This window comes from Eurypyga helias, unplaced genomic scaffold (assembly GCF_000690775.1).
Source record: "Eurypyga helias isolate BGI_N326 unplaced genomic scaffold, ASM69077v1 scaffold10520, whole genome shotgun sequence".
NCBI classification, from domain to species: domain Eukaryota; kingdom Metazoa; phylum Chordata; class Aves; order Eurypygiformes; family Eurypygidae; genus Eurypyga; species Eurypyga helias.
In genome coordinates, this window is record NW_010226254.1 from 1 (window position 1) to 17214 (window position 17214).

At 38.2% G+C, this 17214-nt stretch overlaps 1 protein-coding gene across 1 annotated transcript in view; it reads left to right on the plus strand.

Moving 5' to 3' along the window:
- Positions 1-2177: 2177 nt before the first annotated feature.
- Positions 2178-17214, plus strand: part of AFAP1 (actin filament associated protein 1) — a gene marked incomplete at its 5' end in the record, with an annotated part of 41195 nt that continues 26158 nt past the window's right edge. Inside the window, 3 exons of the mRNA XM_010152248.1 lie at positions 2178-2286; positions 4373-4584; positions 8193-8372. Of these exons, the coding sequence (XP_010150550.1) occupies positions 2178-2286; positions 4373-4584; positions 8193-8372 (501 nt within the window). The remainder of the gene's footprint in view (positions 2287-4372; positions 4585-8192; positions 8373-17214) is intronic.

Below are 17214 nucleotides of genomic sequence, written 5' to 3' on the forward strand. Positions count from 1 at the left end.
AAGTTTAGTAATGATAGGAATTGCATATATCATATAAACACCTGACGGAGAAAATAGTTTAAGGATAGACCAAGATTTTAATATATCTGTCTTATGAAAGGGGTGGGATTAATCTACACTGGCCCAGGAACAAACCCTGACACCGACTTGCTTGAGCAAGGGCTCTGCCCACCTGTGTGAAGCGAGAAAATACAACCTCATTGGAGGCAGTTCCCCCTGTTGTATCTAGCAGTTCAGGCCACAAAAAGCTGATGTGTGCAGGTGTGTAGGGGAAAATTCAAAATGTGCTGTCAATTTTTCAATATTAATGAACAGGTAATATTTTTTCTTGTCCCTTATGCCTGTTGTGCAGCAGCAGCTAACCTGGAAGGACTAATTTATTTTGTGATTGCATGCAGATTTGCAGTCTGGGTTTTTTTTTCAGCAGAATCACCTGTATTTTTCATTATTTCGCTTTTTTGACAGGTAATTTTACTAGAAAAACTGGTCTGTGAGGAAAACTCATTTGGTTCATGTTGTAGATAACAGTAATTGCCATCTCTTATCCATAATGAGTGTGCCATATGAAGTTGATTTGTATCATTTGATATAGAAGTAATATTAGTGTAGATCTCAGTCTTACCAAGAATTTCTGTGTTCGGTCACGATCAGTTCATTGTTTATGAGGAAGTTTCTGATTTACTCAGCGCACAAAGGGGGGTCAGCGCTGACGGAGCTGAAGGGCAGGTTTACTCACTAGCTCCTTGCCTTCCTGCACATTGGGAATACACAAGCACTTACCTACAAGATGGAATAACCCACTTGATATCAATTTAACTACAGAGCACACTAAGGGTGGGACTCATCTTGCTGATGTTGTTAGGAATTAGGTGTCCAACTTAGGTGTGTAATTGGTAACGAGCTTTAGAGAATAGCTATGAAATCTTCAAATATGAATCCAGCCCTGAAAGTGCCCACAGAAGTAATTTCATTACAGCTAATGTCACATGTTATTAAAGCTCATCTTCCTCCTGGGTAACTTTAGATCTATAGCAAAATAGGAGTCTTGTCAGTTTGACTTCGTCTATATTATGTGGAAGAAGGCTCTATTCCTAGACTGTTCAGCCCATTGAATTGCACTCCAGAACTGTCTGTATCTGCCCATGAGCAAAGCTCACCCTGACTAGTTCCTTACTTTGGTGTATCTGTCTGTTCGCCGAGTTTAGACTGGATCAGTCTGATGCAGGCATGCCATTACATCTCCTTCGTTACATGAAAAAAGACAAGTATTGAAGAAATATTACTGCAGAAATGAGACTCTGCTTACAACTTATATTTTCGTAATGATACAATAAACCACTGGTGCTGGACAATAACTTAAGTATTTTCTCCAATATGAAAATATGTAACTAAAAACCTGTGGCAAATATGAATGAGTTCTATAAAATACAGTTGTTTTGGTACTTGTTAAGGAATTAGAACAGTAAAGTCATATGGAAGAAGTCACAGAGTACTAAATTTACTTTGTTACTATATCAACATACCAGCAGTCGGTCAATTTTAAATTTAAAACAGGTTAAGATTTAGAAAAGAAGCATTTTAGAATTTGACCTGGTGTTTGGAATATTTATTTTATCATATAATAGTTTCTTGATGTTCCAAATTTTTCCTTGGTTGTAGCTCAGTTTTCATTATGTAGAAAGATAATTTTAAAAATTAATGTCTGTATTAAGAACTGATTTGCCATTAAAAACAAAACAAATGGGAAAATAGGATCTAAATTGTCTGTCCTTTATTTATCTCTGCCAGCCCAGGCTATTTAGCTTTTCTAAACTGTTCAAACAAACTCTTATTCACTGCTGTAATATGAATTATTTTAGATGCAAAATACTATTAAATAAGTCTTAACACTATAAAATATATGTGTATATGCACAGAAATCTCTTTCCTACATAGATTCTTTAAGTTTCTACTTCTTAGATAGATAAATAAATCTTTTCAATGTTTTTACTAGTTAATGCTGTGGCAGAAAGGACTTCTTTTAACGTAGTTGTTACATGGAGTTTTGCCGTCCTTAACAATGGCAAGTACAATCTTACTTTGTTTATGCTGGAGTACATGCAAGAAGGTTCTGCTTCCTTATCATGAGTGATAGATGTTCACTTTTTATTTTTCTTCCTTTTTTTTTCTTTTTTTAGCCCCCAGATAATGGGCCTCCACCATTACCAACATCCTCCCTTCCCGAAGGCTATTACGAAGAAGCAGTGCCACTTAGTCCTGGAAAGGCTCCCGAGTACATCACTTCCAGTGAGTAATATATATCCAGACCAGTTTCTGAGCAATTGGTGATTCCAGTGTCCTTCAGCTTTGTTAATATTTGACACCTACATCTTTATTAGTGGTGATGTGTTGTAAGCGTGGCTTCAACTCTGTACTTAAAACACATGCATAGGAGTCACCTGAGAATATTAATTATTTTCTTGTACACTACACAAACTGAGGTTATCTTAATGTAGCTAAGCAATTCAAGGTAAGAAAGAGTATCATATGCTGTAAAGCAAATGAAGGAACATAGAGTCTTAGCAGAGATCACTCCTTTCTTCATTTCCTCCCTTGAAATGCTGCAGGGTGGTCCTGCTACGCCTTGTAATCCAGTGAACTGCTGATTTGTGTTTTTACATTAAACAAGAGTCATGCTCAGGCAGGAAAACATTAATAGAACAAATATTAATAGCACTGCTGAAGGATCACCTAGGAAAAAAAAGAAAAAATATGAAACTGATTTCTTATTGTACTTAACCATCTAAATTCATAAAAATATTTCATCTATCAGCCTTAAAAGTTTATTAATAATTTCATAATGTCGGTATATATATATCTCCAGACATTTAAATCTCTGTTAGTGTAACTTACCATCTCACTTGCTGTGATTTTGCTGAATTTGCTTACGTCCTGAACTCCTTATAATCTCTTTTAATTTGTGTTAAGTGTTCCGCTCTTCAGTGGAAAATAAAGTTGCTTTTAAATTCAATATGCCATTAGTAATACATCTCCACTCAAGCAAAACTTCCATTAAATCTAGCGTGTGTGGTAATTAAAATGAGCCACTAAAGCAGTGTACTAACCAAAGATGTAACCTTAGAGGTTCAGACAGTTTGAGGTGGAGAAGGCCATAATAAAGAAGTGCTAAAAGTATAAGAAGTGCAAGAATAAGCTGTTAAACAACTGCTGGGATAGATGTCATTATCTATAACACATAGATGTTATTATCTATAACACATTATCAAGTGTTACTATGGAATGTTTTTTGTAATGTCATTAATAGCAAGGAGGCTTACATACCATGTGTCCTGCCTATAAAGAAAAACAGCAGCAGAAGAAAATTGCAGAATATAGATCATGAAATATCTGTAACTTCCCCAAGGCCCTGTAATCTCTTTGTAAATAGACACCTACATGTTGTTGAAAACAAGACTGTATATGCCTCGTCTGGTAACTCTCTTTATATAAAAAGCTACTGGTCTGTACAATATGCCTTAATTATTACAGACTAATCTTTGGAATGCACTATTACAACTAATGTGAAAGTCCACTGCAATTTTCACTCCCTAACAGTGCAAAATTTTTATGAAGACAAATGTGAAAAGCCAGTGTCAAAAGAACCTGGAACAATCAGAAAATGCAGAAGATATTAAAAAATTATCTGAGGAACTTTACTTTTATGCCCACAAATAAGTATGGATGGTGGCAGAGAGGATTCATTGATAATGGCAAATTAGTTTTGTAGTTGAGGGGGCTGCTAGAGCTGATTGAATTGTTGAAAATTAAAGTCCTGAACAAAGATTGTTTAAGAAGGAATCTTGCGGTTACATCGCTGAACTTAGAGCAGGATTAAACTGTTCAGGCTAACATAATGACTCATTTTTTGCAGAATGCCTTTAACTCCAGCAGAATCCATAGTTCAAAGAACAGCATCGTCTATTCACCATTAATTCTATTAGTGCAGGGTGCTGTATTTGAGAATTGTATGAAATGCTGTGATAGGTAAATAATGCCCCATGATTTACTTAGGGCAAGATGAAGATGTTTCTCTGTAAAAGAAGTACAAAAGATGAAGGTATCTGCTAAGTAATATTTTGAAGTTAATAAAAAACTACCTAAAATTCTAACTATTTATTCCTAGCTCATTCTTTTCAATGAAAATTCCCAAGGTATCAATATGGGTCTTCTATAAAATTTCAGAATGGAACTTATTAATTTAACTTAATGTATTGATATTACTAAGCCCTGAAATTGTAATTTTTTCATGGCTGACTTTCAAAAGCCTTAACTTGAGATTTTCAGTTATTACTGCTAAATGCTATAACTTGACACTTTTACACTTTTCTTAAAGATTATGACTCAGATGCTATGAGCAGCTCTTATGAATCCTATGATGAAGAGGAGGAGGATGGAAAGGGGAAGAAAATGAGACATCAGTGGCCTTCCGAGGAGGCCTCTATGGATCTGGTGAAGGATGCCAAAATCTGTGCCTTCCTCCTTAGAAAGAAACGATTTGGGCAATGGACCAAACTACTGTGTGTTATCAAAGAAAACAAACTACTGGTAATTTTTACTTTTCTCTAGCTATTTTTTCTTTATACCTTTTAGATGATCTCTTTATTTTTACAGGAGTCTGGTTTTTGGAATATTTTCTGCAAACAGTGGCCAAGTCTACAGTAACCTTACGAAAGAGTTTGGTCATGATTTACCCAAGAAGCAGAGAAGCATTGAAATTATAAGTGTATCATTTACCCACTTACAACTTTGATTTTTATTGCACTCAAACCCAGGCAGTTCCCTGATATTGGAAAGAAAGTCTGGCCTATTAGCTTCTAACATATTTCATTTGGAAAAAAAAATTGCTGAAACTGTAAATCCAATCTTTCATTCCCTGCGGACCGAAAATCTTATAGGGAGCCTTGTGTATGAACTGTTGGATCAGACCGCTGGAGAGAAAAGTCCCTTGTTAGACTGAGAATTCACTTGGCAGCATATGCCGTGGTAATGTATACACTTTAAACTAAACCTTTGCCATCTGTTCTGTGGTAATTACAGATGCAGTATTCACATGATGCACAGCTGCATTACAGAAAGGAAAGTGGATGTATTTGTTTCTTAAGTGTATCTGTTATGTTTCTTTCTGATTGGAGGCACCAGTAAAAGATTCCATAAGTTAGTAAATTATCTGCTCATAGATGTCTTTTTGTTTTCTGAAAGGAGAGCTTAATTGAGGGAAACACTCATTTCTGTGTCATTATTTGCTACAGTAATAAATAAGTTGGGGTCTGAGGCACTCCCTGTCTTCCTGTCTGGTGCTTCCAACAGTTGTAACTAATTATGTAACTACTAATTACTGCAGTATCCCAAATGTTAAAAGCTGATTAACAGGTGATAAAACATTTTGTAGAACTTCATTACTCTACACTCTTACAGCGTATCTTAAATGTGTTAATTTTCAAGTACATTTATGCCTGTGGCAGTACAGGAAATAACAGGATATGAAACAGAATTGTCTGGGTAAGAGGTTTCTGAAAATACAGTTGGAATTCATTTGACAGTTTTCAATGGTTACTGAGGATTTAATTTTTTTATCCTACTCTATGTAAGTGTCAAAAAAGCCCCTGATTCCATGTCAGTCTGTATTATATTGTTATAATTCCATTATGCTTAGTCCACATTTTTATCACCGTATACCAGGATCATGTCAGATGTCAGGACCATCTGATAACAGCTTGAAGAGAAAAAAGGAAGAGGGAGAAAAAATAAATTTTCTCTGAAGCCACACAATATTTCTTCTACAATAATGTTTGTTGTTTTTTATAGAAATATATTATTTTTTACTGTTTTCATTTTCTTTAGCCACATGTGTGGTCAGAAAACCTTTTTTTTCCCTTGCAGGGATTGTCTTTCAGTAATTCTGTAATGGGAATTAAGAAAATAAAAATCACAATGGAAGTCTAACGACCAAGTTACACAAGATTGGTTTATTGTTCGAAGGAGGACTTAGACATTTAACTTACGAGATATGCAAGTAAAACAAATATATGTTCTTACGGATTAGTAATTGCTTGTGTTACAAAGGCAGCTGTCATCATAAAACCAAAATATTTTAATCAGAATTAGACATTAGCAACAACTTGTAGCAGGGAATCGTTTTTCACTTAGTCCTTCAATATATAAATTCTTAAGTTTTAGTAACATATGATTATAAGTAGAATATTTAAATTAATATAAAGGGAATTATATGCTGTTTATTTATTCTTAAAGTGACTAATGTATGTTTTCAAGATTGCATAGCTTGAAAACTTAATATATTTTTAATGTTACAAACTTAAAATCTGTGACCAAGTCAGAGAAACTTTGAGTTAATTGGCTTTGGAGAGGGAAGGAGGATTATGAATGATTTGCAGAGGTTTACAGTGGCTGTATTTTCTCAGCATAAGTTGTAGTGTTTATAACATACTTTTAACAGCTACTGTCTTCTTGACAGTTGCATCATGACATGAATACTGCCACAGACATGCATAAGTTCATGTGCTTTTCTCTGTTTACATTTATATTCAATTATTCTATGTATGCATCTACTAATTAGTCTTATTTATTATCAGACACCTTTTTAGCCTTCATGTTTGTTTGTATGTGTAAAAGCCCAATTTAAATAAGTATATGAAGTAACTGGACAATCATACACAATTAAGTGTTGTTCTCTAGACTGACATTCTGTGACTATACTGCTGTGTTAGAAGACAGGAATGGGGACTAAAGGTCTATAGGACAAGTGATGTAACGTGAAAGCCTTACTCTTTAGATCACCAGTTTAAAGACAGAGCAGGTCATCAGTGATTCAGCATGAAATGGCTGTTTACTTCCAGCACTTACTACTGAGGGAAAAAACATCAGGTAAGCCATAGAATCATAGAATCATTTAGGGTGGAAAAGAGCTTTAAGATTATCAAGTCCAACTGTTCATCTACCACTGCCAAGGCCACCACTAAACCATGTCCCCAAGCACCTCATCCACACATATTTTAAATACCTCCAGGGATGGTGACTCAACCACCTCCCTGTGCAGCCTGTTCCAGTGCCTGACCACCCTTTCAGTGAAGAAATTTTTCCTAAGATCCAATCTCATATAGTTTTTATCCAGGAGCTTACAGAATAAACTAACATGGGCAGTGACTGATTAAACTCCTCTCCTATGATGAAAGGCTGAGAGAATTGGGCTTGTTCAGCCTGGAGAAGAGGAGACTCCAAGGAGACCTCATTGCAGCTTTCCAGTATCTGAAGGGGGCCTACAAGGGTGCTGGGAGAGGACTTTTTACAAGAGCCTGTAGTGATAGGACAAGGGGTAATGGGGTTAAATTGAAATCAGGGAGGTTTAGATTAGATATCAGGAAGAAATTCTTCACAGAGGGGGGGGTGAGGCACTGGAACAGGTTGCCCAGAGATGTTGTGGATGCCCCATCCCTGGATGTCTTCAAGGCCAGGCTGGATGAGGCTTTGAGCAACTTGGTCTAGTGCAAGGTGTCCCTGCCCATGGCAGGGGGGTTGGAACTAGATGATCTTTAAGGTCCCTTCCAACCCTAACCATTCTATGATTCTATGAAACTGAATTAGCCAAAAAAGTCACGGACCTGTGACCTTGCCCCTTTCCATGCTGTCACGATATTTTTACTTATCTCAAGAAAAATAACAGAGGAGGAGGGCATGTGCCAGCATCTTTGTAACTGCAGCCTGAGGGCACTGGTGTAGGTTTGCCTTGATACGCTGGGCTATTGCTGCAGGGCAGGGGCAAGCATCTAGTCGCTAATGGTACAAGTTTATTCTGCTGCTACATGTGAACAGGTACCCTAAATCACCCTCTTCTTACCTGATCAAGGTCATGGTTGAGTCATAAGGATAACGCAGAGAAGCTTAATGCTCTCCATATGTTGTACCTGTCCTGCAATAAAAGATGTCCATTACTGTCAGTCTGGAAGTAATTTTGCTTTACAGAGGGGGATGAGGAGGAGAAATGCAATGCTGGCGTTGGATGAACTCTGTGGTGTGTGGTAAAGCGGTGCGTGGAAAATATTAAAAATTTAAAAATCGCATTTCTGTGTAATAACAGCTTTCCCCCAAGGTTCAGAAAGGTGACATGTAACCTTTGAACTTTCCTTGCATTTATTTAGTGTTACAAAAGTTCCAAGGACCAGCAGCCCCAGATGGAGCTGCTCCTGAATGACTGCAGTATCACGTACATTCCCAAAGACAGCAAAAAGAAGAAGCATGAGCTGAAAATCTCACACCAAGGAGCAGATGCCCTGGTTCTGGCAGTACAGAGCAAAGAGCAGGCGGAACAGTGGCTAAAGGTAAGGGGGAATTTCTGACCAGGGGCTCTTCCACCCTCAGAGGGCTTCCATTGCCTGTTCAGTTGCTGTTAAAAACTGTGATACAGACAGTAATATTCAGGTAAATCCACTTAAAACCCATCTAATTTGGGGACTGCAGAAATACAGACTTAATGTTCAGGCCTTGAAGCAACTCCCTGGGCAGCCAGCAGCTCAGTATTACTCAGCTCCTGCTGCTGCTGCATATGGTTTTCACTGCTAATTGCATAATAATCCAGCATAAAGAGAGGAGGTGGCAAATACCCTTGCATTTTCATCTCCAGCTCATTTTCCAGAAAGCTTTTGGTAGTTTGGACACACTGGTAGGGAGCTGAAGGTTCATAGTCCCTAAGGTGGAAGGGGCTGGCACCCAGGTTGCTTTTTGGAGTGGTATATATGCATAAATGCCATAAGGCTACCCTGCAAAATTGGGCAAGCCAACATCACAGTTACCTTTTAAAAAAGAAGGATCTCTGAGGAGATACCTGTTTGAATTGCTCCTTTAGCTTCATGAAGTCAGTTCAGGCTTGTTAATCCTGGTTTAGCAGGACATCATCCATTATGGTTTGTTCTAGGAATGCAGACTTCTGAGAAATGGGATTTTGTCATCTTCCACTCCTTTCTGTTCAGAGTCTGCAAATGTGGAAAGTCCCAGTGGAAGGGCTGCAGTTCTAAATCCTAACCAGATTACTAGTATTTGTGTTGGACTTTGCCAGTCTCAAATGTGGAGGTCACTGAAGTAGTGTGGGAAACTATCACTGCAGTTTCAGTAGCTTGTTTTAAGAACTTGAAATCCAGCCTCTTAAATGCATATAAATGTCTGAAGCCGTAAGACTCATCAGGCATTCTCTATGCTGTGCTGTGGTCTAACCTTATATGGTACTTATTTTTCTAAGAATAAATTGTATTTTTCCAAATACAATCAAATTAAACACATAGGAATTTCCTGATGGCAGACAGTTTTTCTGCAGAAGTGGGAGACATAAAATGCAGCTTAAAAGGTATGAGTTCTGATGTGGGCTAATTTATTAAATGGAAAATTAATTTGTAATTTCCTGTTTTGCAGTATTTGAAAATACCTTTCAGGGGTTTGTGGTTTGTGTGTGTGTTTGGTTTTCACTCTGAGTTTGTATCTTAGCTTGGAAAATGCTCTCTCTATTGTCTTTATAATAGAAACTAATCACAGCCATGTGTTTGTTAGGCTACTTCTAACATCAGTATCTTGTTTCAGGTTTTAAAATCTAGCACCATCCAAGAGTCTCACTAACTCACCTAGAGATTCAAAAACACTGGTTGGACTGAAAAGAAATTCATAAGTCTCATTCTTTTCCAAGGGAATTCCGCTGTAATTAGATCATAGTAGCTGCACCATTATTTCCTGTGTTGTTCTAAACTTGGGTTTAGTAATGCTGAATTCATTAGCGTTTATCAGACTTTCTGTCATAAAAACTTTCTTCTTTTTTTCTTTTTTTTTTAAATTGCACATAAAGCATTCCCCACACAGGCAGAAAAAAAAAGCATCCCTGCTACTTTAAAAAAAAAAAAATCTGTGCAGTCGCATGTTAACAAAGTTGTATGTGCCGCGGGTGAATGGCTGGACAGTATGTTATCTGCAGAGCATTTGGAGACAGTCTGACAGCACGTTATTTAGTTCCTTCAGGATGCAAAGCTCTCTATTAATAACAACTCTTTCAAGTACGTGGCAACGCTACTGTACGCTCAGCTACTAAGTCCTTGGCACTGCTGCAGCACTGTTCTCTGCAGTACAATTGCAGAGCTCTTGCCTATCCAAGAGCTAACCGAAAATAGTGTGTGCAGCTCTTGCAACAGCTCCAATGTTTTCAAGAAGTACAGCTTTGTGAGAAAAAAAAGCATTGGTTTGGGTTTTTTAATTTTTAAAAATGTAGCTGAATTTAAGGTTTTTTTATTACTATGAAAATAATTATTTGCTCATTCAAGCCTTACTTAAAATGAGCTTCTGAAAATCATGTGTGGCTTTGTGTGGGAAGTTCCTATACTGAGAATGACATCACTGCTTTGTCTTGGGAAAACTGGTCTGAGCTTTCCCTGTCTGTCACCCAGAGGGCCAGGGTCATTGCCAGCACTATGTCACCTACGTGTGATTTCTCTAGTTAATGAAATTGCAGATTCAGAGACTGACAACGACAAAGGTCTCCACAACCAGATTTTTAAATTATAAGATGCCTTCTCTGTTAAAGATACTGTACCAATACCTGCCACTGGAGCCAGGTTATCATTCTGGAACAATAGATTCTCATGAATTCATATGTAAGTGTCAAATTAAAGCTTTACTCTTGAGCCTGAAAAGCACAAAATGGCTTTGGAGGCTAGATTTTCCCATGAAAGCTAAACCAGATGATTTGTTTGTAAATCAGGTGCAATCAGTATAAAATACATTTACTTAAGCAAATAACTTTGAAGTATCCATTGGAAGACAAGTGCAAAATAAATGCAGAATATTTTATACTTTTTTTGTAAAGATGACACCGAAAAACCCCAGCTGATAAACGTAGTGCAAATTGAAGTCTAGACTGGAAACCACAAAGGGAGTTTCAGTTTTACCAGCTAACAAATGTTTGATGAAAAAAAGATAGCTGATGTCACCATAGAGCCTGTCGAGATTTCAGAGGAAGGAGTGTAACTAGTATAAATTCAGGCTAGAGCTGAGATCATAGCAGGAATATGGTGGGCAACGTAAAGTGGTGGAATTTTCCAGACTTGAATCCTAAAATATTCCCACAAAAATGTATGTGAAAAAATGTGTGCAGTTACACACTCTGACCCAAAAATGAGCTTTTTCCATGCGCGCTTGAGTATATGTGCATCTATGTGTGCCTTTGTGCATTTGTGGTCAAGTAAGGTCTTAAATCTGCCTGTTCGTCTCAGCAACATCCAACAGACTGGTGGAACTACACTTATTTGTCAGCATCCTTGGGAAATGCTGTATTAAAAATAAAAGGACTACTAAGAACATGACATTACAAGAAGATGCTTGTTTAGTGGCTTCATTCATACAGATGAATGTGTTCTGTGTGCAGGACCTGCAAACTAGGCCACAGAAAACTGCTCTTAATATTAAAAATACATGGATGCCAAAGAAATTAAGTTCTGATGTAGCTTCTTGTAGAAGCCCAGTAGAAGGAAATGGTCATGGTGTCTGGCCCTAAGGTCTTCTCCTCTTCTTAGTATTGCCTCCTGCAAAAATGTATTTCTGATTCATCATGCATGAGAGTTAATTTATCATTTTGGAGTACTGGCTTTGATACTCATTTTTCCCCAGCGTTATGCACCCTTTCTTAACTTTTCTTCATTTTACGGTGTGCAGCCATTTTGCAGCAATCTCTTCAACTGAGGGTCTGTAATTGAGCCTGTAATATTTCAAGCACAAGCAGATGTACCTGCATCTATTGTTTTGACAATGCTCAGTCAGCTCTGAACTTGCTGTAGTAAGAGGGGGTTTTTGCCTGAAGAGAGAAGAAAATCAAGGTTGTGACTCTATCCAGTCATCCAAAGACCCTGCATCACTCCTTGTAGGGCTGTTAATCCAGTTGACCTACCCAGTTTCCATGTCTGATAATTGCACATTGTCTCTCATATGAGAACTTTTTTTTTTTTTTTAACTGCCCTGTACTTAGGGAGGGGAATCAAGTAACTTCAGGGCTTCTGTCTTAATGTGGAGTGAGTTTTACTGAAGAATAAACTACTGACAGAGCTCTTTTACCAGTTTAAATCGGCACAAAACTGAGCTTGTAACTGTAAACATTGTGTAGCTGGTTTTACTTTCTTTGGGAATATCCAGCTAGAGATCTCAAAACACTTCAAACGTTACTTTCTTGGCTTAAGTAATGTTCCCCAAAGAGGTTATTTTGTAGTTGAGTCAGGTCAAGTGCTGAATGATCATGCCTTAAAACTGACTGGAAAAAGTGCATTTGGGGCTGCATACTCAGAATAAGCCATTTCCATATAGCGATTGTGAGTTTATATGTAGCTTCAGGAACATACTGTGTTCCAAGACAGTCAGGCTGGGTTCTTTCTGCACTGCACATCATCACCAGCACTGAAGGCTTTGCAAGTTAAATCAAACCTACCAGGACTTACACCCCTATTGTCTCAAAGAGAGGGGTTTAGATACCTTGGTTCAAACCACTGCAAGGTCAGTATTGTTTGCATAAGAGCTATTCAGGTCTAGAGGCAGGCTGGACTGAGCTGCATGGGAGAGCCTTGTCCAGCCCATAGGACTGCTTGCTTTGACAGAGCCGGGGGACCCCATCCTGGCTGTGAACCAGAGTGTGTGTGTGTAACCGGCACCACGGAGACCAATGCATTATTTCAGAAAAGCAAATGCATGTGTAAAGTTTCTTAAAAAACACCAGCGAATATAGAACCAGAAATTATTTGCTTGTTTTCTCAGGAATAAGTTCTCTTCAAGTTCCTGGCTAAAATCACAAATACAAGCTGTAGCAGATCTGAGAGCAGAATCCAGGAGCGCTGAGACTTGGTCCCCTGCTTTCACCACTAGATAGTATTCCTCCTCTCTCCTACCCACACCTTTGTATGGAAAATCATTTAACTCATACCTAGCTCAAATTTACAGCCTAAAGTGTGGTCTGCATCTCTGTACCACCTGCAGCCACCCTCCCCAGCCACCCAGTGCCTCCTTCCCTGGGCTCTGCCTGATCCGGTGGCCATATATGGCAGTAGACTTCATGGCAGTAATGCAGGAGAAAGGATACAGGGGTTGTCTTGGTTGAATATGCCAGAAAAGTAATTTTTAAGGGGATATACAGTCACTAAAGATAGGCTTGGTGGCTGCTAGTCGGCTAGAATTTCATCCCCTGATTGCTCAGACAAATGGCTATAAGGCAAAATGATGAGTCCTTTCAGGCTAGGGTATGCATGAGATGACGTTTTCCAGTATAGAAGATGAAGGGTGGTTCTTTTTGAGATTTAAAGCATAGGCTATGATGTGAGTAATTTCAGGTTTTCCTCTAATTAACTAGGTAAACTCCTTGGGACATTTCTCTCTGCAAAATGCTGAGAGATTTAGTGTTCTTTTAAGGAGGAGGAGATTGATGCTAATGTATGTGATGTGTAAGGTTCTAAAAGGGAGAAAATGAGAATTTAGTCATGCCAAAATGATGAAAAGTCACAGAACGTCAGTATTCCTCCAGCACTGAGAAAAGGAGTGTTTCAGGAATGAGAAATACTGTTACATTTGGAGCCAAACCCTCTTCTCTTTGCTGTGTTGTGCATAGCAGATTTCAGCTTTACCATAATCCTATCTTCAGACTTCAGCAGCAGAGACAGGACAGGGGATTCAGCCCCCCCCATTTCTAGCAATTCCTGTGTTTGCAAAGATGTGGGGGATGAGGGGGTGGGTTGGCTGGATGGATTTCTAGCCTGGCTACATACAGAAGTGAAGCAAACGTGCAGTCAGGCTGTCAGCTTTCTTCCTAATCACTTTAGGACTTGATCATATTGAAAGTGTGAGCTTTCCTGTGAGTTTCATGAAAAGATGAGATGCAATGACATGCTGTAGTCACATCCCTGTGGTAGCCTGAACTCATCCCATGGAATCCACCAGGAGAGGAGTCTGCATGCTCCTCAAATGCAGGAAGACTCAGTCTTATTCTTTATCAGGTCCCAAAGAGGTCAACTACAAGAAACCAGCTACAAATTTTTTCCAGAAAAAAAGTATTTTTACTCAGAATTTGTTGGGTTTCTGTGTGGCAGGGTCTGTTTGGCAAGCAGCTGGCTTTCTGCTTTTGCTGCATAGCCTGCACTTTTTATCTGGATCCATGAAGGTAGCTAAAAAAATCTGATTTGACTCTTCTGACTTTGCATATAGGGTATTTTGCCTCCAGTCACAGTGTATCATTTGAAATAACTATAGAAATTTATAGGTGATGTCAGATAGGAAAGTTTTATAGTAAATGTTAGTGCTTGTGTAATAAGATAGTTTCAAAGAGAGAAATATTCAAGACACACCACGTGGCAGAAATTCCACTGACTTCACCCGTCACTGTCAATGGCTTGGGGCAGAGAATCTTTCCAGCCTTGTGCCTGCAAATATTTCTCCTCTATTCTTCATGTCGCTGCAGTCAATGCGATAGTGGTGTATATCCTGATCCAGCTGGGGATTCAAGACTTTCCTATAACATAAATAAGGAATAATAGTAGAGTTCAGAGTGCACAAGCTTTTTCTAGGTCTTCATTTGAAAGAGGCAGTTTTGAAGTCTGCTAATTGCAACATTGTAATGGTAATTGTGGCATTTAAAATTCTTGCAATGGAATAGCAGATGATTATTTAAAATGTATTTAGTTTTGAGGCTATCCAAAGAAATGAAAGGTCTTCAGTTCTCTGATCACATTTGGTTACATATTTTAAATCCTTGAATACATAATCTGCTTATGATCTCAGTTTGATTTTCCTGGCAGATCACCCTCCGTGTGTGTGTGTATGTAATATACAGAGGCATTTGTGGTGAGAAAAAGAGAATTATTTCCTTTTTCTAAGCATGGGAAAACTTAAACTGTTAATGGAGTGTGTGTCATTACAAAGTATTCTCAGCACAGCCTTCCAGATTATGCCATTTTATTAAAAATAACACATTTGGGTATTCTTTTTATTTGTTTCCTAGTTTTGGAGCCATTGAGATAGATTTATTTGTATTTTCACACATTTCATTGCAACAGATAGAAGTCTGCTGACCTCCTTTCCCCACTCTCACAACTTTTTTAAAATGAAAATAGTGATATTTTGTTTTCATATGAATCCAGGAGACTCCGTAGAAAAACCCTGACAAAACCAACGAGTCTTGTGATTGAAATTATGCAAGTTGGCAACACCGGTGGAATGTTTTGTCCTTAAAGTTTTGAGTTAAAGCTATAAGCATGTGAAAACCACACTTATAATGGCAGCTGTCTGCAAACGTAATTATAGACAGTGCATCCAGGCAACATTATATATTAAAGGCATTTCATCCTGGTGAGCTGTAGAAGTATGAATTTTATGCTGTGCATCGAACACAATTATATTGCACATGGGAAGGTGATGAGCAAGTCTTTGCCAGTGAACCCCTTGAACCCAAATGAAGTGTTGGATTCTTGAATATGCATTTGCTTCAGATTTTGCCATGAACTTCCATTTGATAGTGTGTAATTTTTTTAATCAAAATTTAATTACAACCCAATTAAACACTTTTACTTCTCTTTAAATATGTGATGTATGATAAGAACCGGATTTACTTGAGTGCATGACTTTGCACATACTATTCAGTTAGTGCTGCCAAATCATTTCCCTCTGTTCTGTCTGTAACTCCCATTACTATCTGCCTTTGCCAAAATTAACTAACTGTGTGGTGTGAGCAGATGCTGAAAACATGAGCCATTGAATCAGGGTCATGCAGGAGACAGAAATTAATGTTCCCAGAAACCGAACGGTCACATTTCTCTCAGAAGAAAACAGCAGCATATTTACACCATACTGAGGACCAGCAATTGAAAATAAAACAACATGCATAAAAAAAATTCTTACGACTTTGGGGAATGTAGGGGCTACATTTAACTCTGCCTTGCAAATGCTCTGCAACAGATATCTTGAATTTTCTGTTACAAAGGACACCATAAAATATTGTGCTTCTGTTTCTGGGGCAAAATACAGGGAAGTTCAGACAGTTAAGAAAGGATGCTGAAGTGAGGTAAGGTACTTGCTCAGAAATAAAAAAGTAGGTTCAGTTCCCTGCTCTGCCTAGATTTTTTTTATGTGACATTGAGTGAGTGATTTAATCTTTCTTTTGTTACTAAGTTCTACATCTGTAAAATGGGGCTGCTGCTCGTTCTTTCTTTATGGCATTCGGTGCCTCTAATTTATGATGTGCACGTGAGTTGTAGCAATAGGGTCTTTGTAAGACCATAAACATTGATTTGTTTAGCTTCATGCTTAAAGGGAACTTCAATACTGTGAAGGAACTGCTTGGTGCCATCTTTAGCTCTTTAATGGCTTCCACATCAAAATTGTTCAGTTCAAAACTGAAAAAATGTTGTTTGCTGTTTTGCTTTTCTTCTCCTTTAAAGAAGTCTGGATTTTGACAGTTAGCCAATTGCTCTTTTCCCTGGAACTGGGAGTTCTCAGGCCAGATCCATCTATCTGCCTTGCTGTAAAGTGTGAAAAGAAGACCTGGATATGTAAACACGTACATGTACATGTAAAGGGGAAAGTTCTCATGTCTAGTGGTAATGCTTGCAAGCAGAGTAGGATGCCTTTCTTTCTAGCTCGCTGGGCTCTGCTGCCCTTGCATGCCTGCATGGCTGTAATCACTGGTGTGGCGCTCAGCACCCCCTTGGAATGAGTCTGGACGGAGTCGGGACCTGTTCTTATCAGCACAAGCAATTTCAGACTGATAATGGGCTGGTGATAACCTCACAAGAAATAAAAAATTTAATTATGCCCATAGGGAATCATCAAATATCTTCACTCATTGCATATTTTTACATTTATATAGTTTCAGGTTTTGAAGTTCTTCAAATTCTATCAAAATCTCAGTGAATTCAGTTCTGGATTTTTCTTTAACTTTTTTAAAAGCAGACTTAATGCCATTCTCATTTCCAAGAACACATTTACAATTACTTTGACCTGTACCTTTATGTCAGTGTGCAAGTATAATACAAAAATACCACAAAATACCACTGCGCAGTGTTAACTGTAAGTTGATCAGCACTTCCTTACTTCTCCAATAGCAAAAAACCAGAGCAGCTGGGTAGTGTTTTATGCAAAACTCTTGTCCTTTGACATGTGGGACCT